Here is an 8821-nt window from a genome sequence, read left to right on the forward strand (position 1 = left end):
CTAGAAATCAGCCAGTTTAGAATTTTCCCTTACCCACACCCCCCCCCCAAAGTCTTACGAGCATGCACTTAAACAAACAGGCAGATTATACTTGCCTTCCACTCTCCCTCTGACATAGTAATAACCTGGAAGAGTCGACTGAAATATCTGGTTCCAGAGTAGACTGGCATAAGTGCCATAAGGGAAAGGACCACGTCCTTCAAGTCTGAACCACACCACTCCCACACCACCCCCATCCCGTCATCTGTTTATCCCAGCTGGTTGCCATAGTGCCAGGGCTTCTGTTGAAAAGCAGGTGCTCCAGTAGAGTAATGACAGTATCTGTCTTCTGTGCAGAAAAGTTACAGCTCCACACTGAGAGGAATGCCGTTGTGCTTGAAGAATGGAATCATCAGTGACCAAGAACTGCTTCCTCGGAGAAACTCCCTAATACTGAAGCTGAAGCCAGATCCGCCTCAGCACACCGACAGCCAGCACAGTGGAGCGGAACAGTATTTTAAAGAGTGGTTTTCCAGACCAGCCAACCTCCACGGCATTATCCTGCCACGTCTCTCCGGAACACACATAAAATTGTGGAAATTGTGCTACTTCCGCTGGGTCCCTGAGGCCCAGATCAACCTTGGGGGCTCTATCATGGCCTTCCACAAGCTCTCTCTCCTGGCTGATGAGGTGGACATGCTGAGCAGGGTGTTGAGGCAGCATCGCAGCGGCCCCTTGGAAGCCTGCTATGCAGAGTTGGACCAGAGCAGGATGTACTTCAGGGCCACAGGGCCACACGACACCCTGGGGACACCAGAGTTCCTCTCCTCTTCATTTCCGTTTTCTCCTGTAGGAAATCTGTGCAGACGAAGCATTTTAGGAACACCATTAAGCAAATTTTTAAGTGGGGCCAAAATATGGTTATCTACTGAGACACTCGCAAATGAAGACTAAGTTAAGGTAATTTTTGGACTTATTGAGAGAAGGTAGACATTTTCCCTCTCTGAACTGAAATTGCTGAGGCATTTAAAACTGGCCATTTTATATGTAAGAAATTTGCACTAATATTTAAATCATGTTTAATCATGCTGCCTTCAATTACTCTAAGGGCAGTGTGACTTTGGATTTTGTCCTGTATTCTTTGGGTCTAGGCCCATCTGGGCCATTTGCAGCACGCATTCCCTGTTGGTGCACTTGTGATCACAATATTGAGGTTCCTCTGCTATGCGAACTTTGCCAACATCTATTTTCCTACCTCCAACTATAGGTTATCTGATACATTACAACCCAGAGAAGGTGGATAGGGAAATTAATAAATTAGTATATTTAATGAATTCCCAGATCATCTGATAAAACTCCCAAGAGGCCTCAGTTGGCATCCATGTGTTTAGCTAATATTCTTAGCTTATGTTCTGGGGTTAGGTTTTCTTATTTTAGTTCACCTCAGCTAGGACCTAAGATCACTGTGTTTTAAAATCATGGATTTGCTTTAATTCCATACAACTAACTTTTAAAAGATGCACTGTAGTTTTAAAGCATTCACTGTAGCTATTTAAACCTAGAAGTGCCTTTGACATTAAGATAAAAGTAACAAAGAAGCTAGAATAACAGAGGAAATATAATTCTACTTTTTGAAGTTAGGGTCTTTATACCCCACTGTATATTGGAAGTAGATTTTTGCCAACAAGCTTATACCAATAGCCAGGAGTCTCCAGAGCCACATTTTTTTTTTCCCTCAGAATGTTACCCTGCAATCTTAGAGTCTCTTCAGGTAGCAGATGCACAGCTCCAGCTGTGGCTAAGGGTGCCCAGTCTATGGACAGGAGCATGCCACACCCTGACCACAGGCTGCAGGGGTGCTCTGCCCTCCTCATGATCACTTCAGCTGGCATGCTGACACAGGCCAACACTTTTCCTTAGGAATAACTGGCAGGGGTCACAAGATGGACACAAGCACAGATTAGAGAGGAAGACTTCTTCAGTTGTTGCCATTTTAATACACAGAGATGCACCCCTGCCAGGCTTGGGGGTAGTGCCAAGAGGCTGAGAATCTGAAGCCTTTGATCCAAACCATGGTAAGAACCTGGCCAACTTCACAAAGCCCAGTGCTTCTTCACTCCCAAGTGCTCATGTGTGGAGGGCTTCTTCTCCCTGTTTAAAGGTGGGCATGTCCTAATGGACGATGGCAGTGTCTTAAATCACCACCTTGGATTCTGAAATACTTTATAGTAAAGTGTTGATTTAGTTTGTTTCTTTTTCTAAAACAGAATTTCTCATAATAGTTTGACCTGTATATGTGCTGTATAGCCATTTCTACTTACTTGACCTTTTCTAACTGTTTAATAACGTCTCTGCATTTAACAGGGCAGATGTTCTTATGTCTTAAAAGGTTCTTATCTTATGGCTAAACTTAATGTTTTCACTTATCTGTTGCCTATAAAATAAGGACTCTTGTGAACTTATACAGATGGCATTATCAGCAGTGAGGATGCATCAGCCCTGGTCCCTGAGACACAACAGGGTGTCACCACTGGAGCCAGACAGTAATCCCCCCATTTTCATGAAGCTGCTTTGCTACTTCTATGAGTTGTTCTAAATTTATTTTGTGGTTGAGAATTCATTTCTTTGCAATTTTCATCCCTCACATTTACTTCAGCTCCTTTCAGAACTTTTTTGTTAACTTATAAGAAGGTCGGGTACTATTAACACTACTTTAGGATGGAAATTGCATATTTTTGTATGGTAATCAATTGTAAATGTTTTTCTATTTTGACTGGGTGGTTGTTACATCACGATTATTGTGCTACAGCTTACTATGCATAATATGTGAAACAGCTCCAGAGTCCTAGTGTGGCCTATGGGACAGCTGCCTGCCACCTCTGCTAACAAAGGTGACACTGTGGTGGCAGAAGAGGTAAGAGTGGCTTGCATGCAGCATACCAAAGAGCTCAGTAGCACTGTCCCCGAGGCCCTGTGGGCAGAGCCTGTGCTGGCGGTGCCATGCAAGGGCTGAGGACACTGGGTATTCTAATGCTGACTCCACAGGTGAGGTGTCTTACTGTTGCTTTATAATGGGAACCAATCTTAAAACCAAAAATGCCTAACTTGACTTAAGGAAAGACATTAATTTGTACTGACAGAAGATGAAAACTGTTCAACACATTTTCAACAAGATCCTCTTGCTGTAGCAGTAACCTCAAGCCATTAAAATCTGGTGTTAAGACAAAACTAAAACCTTTGTGCCTAAATCCAACTAATGAGCTGAAGCAGGACGAGCAGGTTGACTGGACACTGCTCAACAGAATGGATGTAAAGGGAATTCTGACTGTTGAATAAAATTTCCATGGAAACTGTTTATAGTAGTCACCAGTGCAGAGCCATAAGAACAGAGACTGGCAATGGAAGGCTTCAGCTCCCACTGTACTGGAGTACCCTCCACTCATCTATTTTGAATACTAAGATGGGATAGAGTAACAACTTTCACATCAGTTCAGAACTGCAGTTAGTTCTCCCCATTCACTAAATACTAACATAGGAATTCTGTGTCTTCCCCCCCCCCCCCCCCCCGGAGTCCCTGGAGACTGGGACCCCACATTGAGGTGAGTCAGAACCTGAGGCTCTTCCAGCAGTGGTAGTGAGCAGCCCCATTACAATTACAATGTATCAAATTAACCTGATCCAGCCAATGGGGATGTTCCTAAAACAAATGTACAAATACCTTGGCATTTGTCTTGCCTTTGTTAATCAGGTGCTTATAGAATAGAGATATAAGAAGTTAGTGGCATAGTTTTATTTTGTGATGATGTTTTATTAACAAGGTGTTTTTCCGAAGGCCACTGTGGCCAGGGAAGCAGGTAGCCTAACTGCAGATCTTCACTTCCCCCTGTTCCCCAAACCTAATCCCCCAGTCTCACCCCCAGCTCAGGGACACAGCACCTGCTGCAGACTGCTCTTCCTTTCTTCCCCATGTCCACCAGCTCTAGACCCTTCTTCCAACCACCCTTTCCCCTACTCATCCTATGATCTCATCCCGAACAAGCACTAGCAGATCTAACCTCTCCATTCTCGCCTTTAAATCCAGCACCCCTGTCTCATCCCTAACGATGTAGCTGACCACCTCCTGTGGCCTCTTACTCTTTCCTGCTCCCATCTCCAATGGATCACATAGCTCTTCTCCAGCCTTCCTCCCACTCATCCTGTTATCCTAACCACCAACTTCAGCAGGCATTTCCTGGGATCCTGCCTGCCAAGCCTGCTAGAGAAGCAAGTGGCCAGTGAAGCAGGTTAAGGGAGCTTCAGATCTTCATTCTCCCTCCTCTCCTCCAAATCCAATCCCCTAGTCTCATCCCCAGATCTCTAGCAAACTACCTCTTGGGACAGAGATTTCCAGGGCACTAGCAAAATTTGGTGGAACACCCTGCTTTCTTCCTTCATGTGAACCCCACTTACCTCGCTCCACCTCATTCCCATTCATAAGTGTCAGCTCCCAATACTTAAAATCATATTTTACCTAAAACTCCCAGTGGACACACCTAGCAGCATCCCAGAATTCCCTAGTAGGCAGCACATAATCACCACACCATCCTAAGAGCCATAAAGGGCAATAGAAACCAGGGAACAAAACACCTACCCAACAAAGATAAGACCAGATATTGAGTAGAGTTAAGATCATCTCAAACTCCTACACTAAGAAAAATTTCCTAACCTAAAGAAGGAGATGTCTTTCAAAGTATAAGAAGCATATAGAACACCATATATACTGGACTATAAAAGAAATTCCTCTCAGCATATTATAAAACACTAAGCGTATACAACAAAATATGTAGAGAACAAAAGAAAGACTATTAAAAGCTCTAAGGGGAAAAGACCAAGTAACTATAACTGTAGACCTATTAGAGTAACACCGGACTTCTCAATGGAGACTCAAAAGGCCAGAAGAGCTGGACAGATAGTCTATAAACTAATAAGAAACCACAGATGCCAGCCCAGACTACTATGTCCAGCAAAACTTCCTATCACAAATGGAGAAAAAGACATTCCATGATAAAAATCAAATTTAAGCCATGTCTAGCTACAAATCCAGCCCTACAAAAGATGCTAGAAGAAAAAAATCCAATCTAAAGAAGTTAACTACACCCAGGAGAACACAAGGAATAAATAATCCCAGACCAGCAAATCAAAAGAGGATTTTACACACACACACACACACACACAGAGAGAGAGAGAGAGAGAGAGAGAGAGAGAGAGAGAGAGAGAGAGACCACAACAACAAAATAACAGGAACCAGCCAACACTGCTTATTGATCACTCTACATCAATAAAAAAGACTTAATAGAATGGATGCAAAAACAGGTTCCAGCCTTCTGCTGTATCTAAGAAACACCGTAATATCAAAGATTATCACCTCAGGGTAAGAGGATGGGAAAATATCCCAAGCAAATAGATCTATGGAGCAAAGTAGCACAGCCATTTTAATACCTGACAAAATAGACTTTGAATTTAATCAGAAAAGATAGGGAAGGATATTTCATAGTCATCAAAGGAAAAATCCTTCAAGAAGACATTGCAATCTTTAACATCTATACACCAAGATGTATACACATACATCTATACATCAAGGACACCCAAATTCATAAATTCAATACCTAACTCTTACCAATAGACAGGCCATTCAGACAAAAAACTAAACAGAAACGTTGGAGCTAGTGGACGTTATATATCAAATGGACCTAACATATTTTCAGAACATTTCACCCAAAACACGAGACTACACCTTCCCAACACTCATGGAACTTTCTCCAAAATTGGCCACATACTCAGACTCAAAGCAAATCTCACCAGATACAAGAAAATTGAAATAACACCCTCCATCCTATCCGACCATCATAGATTAAAGCTGGATATCGACAACAACAGAAAGCTTATAACTCATGGAAACTGAACAGCTCGCTACTGAATGAAAAACGGGTCAAGACAGAAGTTAAGAGAGGCTTTCTAGGATAGAATGAAAATGAATACGCATACCCAAACTTACAGAACACAATGAAGTTAGATCTAAAAGGCAAGTTCATAGCACTAAGTGCCTACATAAAAAATCAGAGATATCATTCTAGTAACTTAACAACACACCTGAACAAAAGAAGTAACCACAGCCACAAGGAGATGGCAAGAAATAAACTCAGGGCTGACATCAATCAAATGGAAACAGTACAAGACAAAGAATCAGCAAAACAGAGTTGGTTCTTTGAGAAAAATCACAAGATAGACAAATCCTTACCCAAACTAAAAGGTCAAGAGAAAATATCCAAATTAACAAAATCAGAAATGAAATGACTAGCAGCCTTATTTATAATAGCCAGAAGCTGGAAAGAACCAAGATGTCCCTCAACAGAGGAATGGATACAAAAAATGTGGTACATCTACATAATGGAGTATTACTCAGCTATTAAAAATAATGAATTTGAGAAATTTTTAGGTAAATGGATGGATCTAGAAATTATCATCTTGAGTGAGTTAACCCAATCCCAAAAGAACACACAGGGTATTTACTCACTGTTAAGCGGATGTTAGCCCAAAAGCTAGGATTAGCGAAGACCCAACCAGCAGACCACATGAATCTCATGAAGAAGGAAGACCAAGAGGGGATGCCTCAGTTCTACTTAGAACGAGAAACAAAAATGCTCAAGGGAGCAAATACGGAAACAAAACATGGGACAGAAACTGAAGGAGGGGCTATCAGGAGACTATTCCACCTCGGTATTCATCCCATGTACAGCCACCTAAGCTAAACACTGTTGTGGATGGCTGGAAGTGCATAATCTGAGGAACATGATATAGCTGTCTCCTTAGAAGTCTGCCAAAGACTAACACTCTCAGAGGACGATGCTCACAGTTAACCACTGATATGATCAGGGGTTTCCCAATAGAGAACTTAGAGAGAGGACTGAAGGAGCAGAAAGGGTTCGAGACCCCAGGAGGAAAGCAACAATACCAAAAACCAGAGCCCCCCAGGGTCTAAACCACCAGCCAGGGAACACATAGGGAGGGACCCAAGACTCCAGAGGTATATGTAGGGGAGGATGGCCTTGTCGGGCATAGATGGAAGAGGAGTTTCTTGGTCCCATTAAAAAATAAACACAGAGTGAGGGGGAATGTGAGGGTGGGGAGGGGGTAGTTGGGGGGGTAGGTGCGGTCACTGCCTCATAGAAACATGAGGAGGAGGATGGGATGGGGGGTTTCTGGGTGGTGGGAAGAAGTGGGGTTAGGGGATAAAATCTGAAATGTAAATATTACAACCAATTTTAAAAAGGTGGGGGGAAAGAAAAGTTGTTAGAACCAACATCTTTAAAAAAAATGTCAGCCCCCTGGGGGGGGGGAATTTTTTTTTTCCTGATACTAAAACTTGTTCTAAGAATTGTATATTGCAGAATACACAGCCTTGGTGTATCTACTCATCAAGCATACAGAGCAGACCTGCCCAAACCTCCGATGTCCTGGAATTCCATCTGGATTCAGTGAAGACACAGCATCAGAGGATTATCAACTTACTCTTCCCCCTACCCCTCTTCTAATATCTCAACGCCCGTAATCAGCCCGAAGAAGTTACAGAAGAGTCAGCACCCCTATTCACTGGGCTTGGGGACTAATGTGGTTAATAATGGTCTGTCTTTCTAGGGAAAAGTAGTGGTTTTGTTGGAACAGGGAGGATTAGCTAGGACTTATTGCACAGCCATAACCTATTGGTAGAAATCTGTATAATTATTATCAAGATGAAGTTATAATTTCTTAAATGGTACAAAATTTACTTTGATTTCAAATTTAAGGTTTTCATTGGTACGAGCTCCTTATTAATATAAAAGTGAGATGAATATTGATACTCTCATGGGCAATGTGCTTGTATAACACATTTAGGAATACAAGGCCTAGACCCAGTCCTTCCTTAACTTTTTTAACTGATTTGGGACGGTTAACCTATGAGTTAAGGGACTATAGCAAATTTATGGCTTTGAGTTAATTGTTAGGAGGTTTCTTGGCTATTTAGAAATAGCCAAGAGGAGTGAACAGACAACAGTCCAGGTGACCTTACATGGATAGTTGGTTTCCAAAACGTCAGAAGTCCATAGAATTGATGCTACAAAAATTTATATATTAATGTCCATTCTGATTAGAGACCTGTCTGCTCCTGACAGCTTCCTGTTGTGGATTCTAAGAAGAAATTGAGCATCCTTGGAGTTATGCCAGTTGTGTGGTGACAGCCACTAGGCAAGAATTGCCTCTTTCCATCTACAGACTAATTACTGTCCAGAAGAGGACACACATGCAGAATAGTCGACTGATTATATCTGCCCAGACAGAGTAATCAGCCCTTAATAATCCTGCATCACTAAGGTCTGTCAGATGACTCTGGGCCAGAAGGCTGAAGATTTGATGCTCGAACGTTCAGTAGTATAGGGGCTTCTCAGGTGTTCAGTGGTCTCTATAAATTGGCTAAGTTTTAGAAGCTATGTTTAGTGCTTCCCATAACTTCAGTTAACTCAGTCATTCTGGATTTCTGACGGGGTTGAAGACCCATAGTCTCATAGCCAATCCTGGCTATTTACTTTGAGAGAAAAGATCTGAGTAGATAGTTTTCAGCTGACAATCATTCTAAAGCAAAAAAAAAAAAAAAAAAAAAAAAAAGCCAGGATCAAAAGTAAGTGTTTTAGTTAGAAGAGATGACAGAGGTTCTGGTTAGTCAACAAAATGATGGACTGGGTATTAGAACTATCTTATACCTCACTGGTACAATTAGGAATAAGTATGCTCTAACTGTATTTTGAGAGAAAAGTTTTACTTTAACAGG

At 42.0% G+C, this 8821-nt stretch overlaps 1 protein-coding gene across 1 annotated transcript in view; it reads left to right on the forward strand.

The window, feature by feature from the left end:
* Mtmr10 (myotubularin related protein 10) overlaps positions 1-3334 on the forward strand; it is a 43577-nt gene extending 40243 nt beyond the window's left edge. Inside the window, exon 16 of the mRNA XM_034497796.2 lies at positions 337-3334. Coding sequence (XP_034353687.1) covers positions 337-933 — 597 coding nt within the window. The 3' untranslated portion in view covers positions 934-3334. The remainder of the gene's footprint in view (positions 1-336) is intronic.
* The last annotated feature ends 5487 nt before the right edge of the window (positions 3335-8821 follow it).

The sequence above is a fragment of the Arvicanthis niloticus genome, chromosome 1, assembly GCF_011762505.2.
Source record: "Arvicanthis niloticus isolate mArvNil1 chromosome 1, mArvNil1.pat.X, whole genome shotgun sequence".
In the NCBI taxonomy this organism is placed as follows: Eukaryota; Metazoa; Chordata; class Mammalia; order Rodentia; family Muridae; genus Arvicanthis; species Arvicanthis niloticus.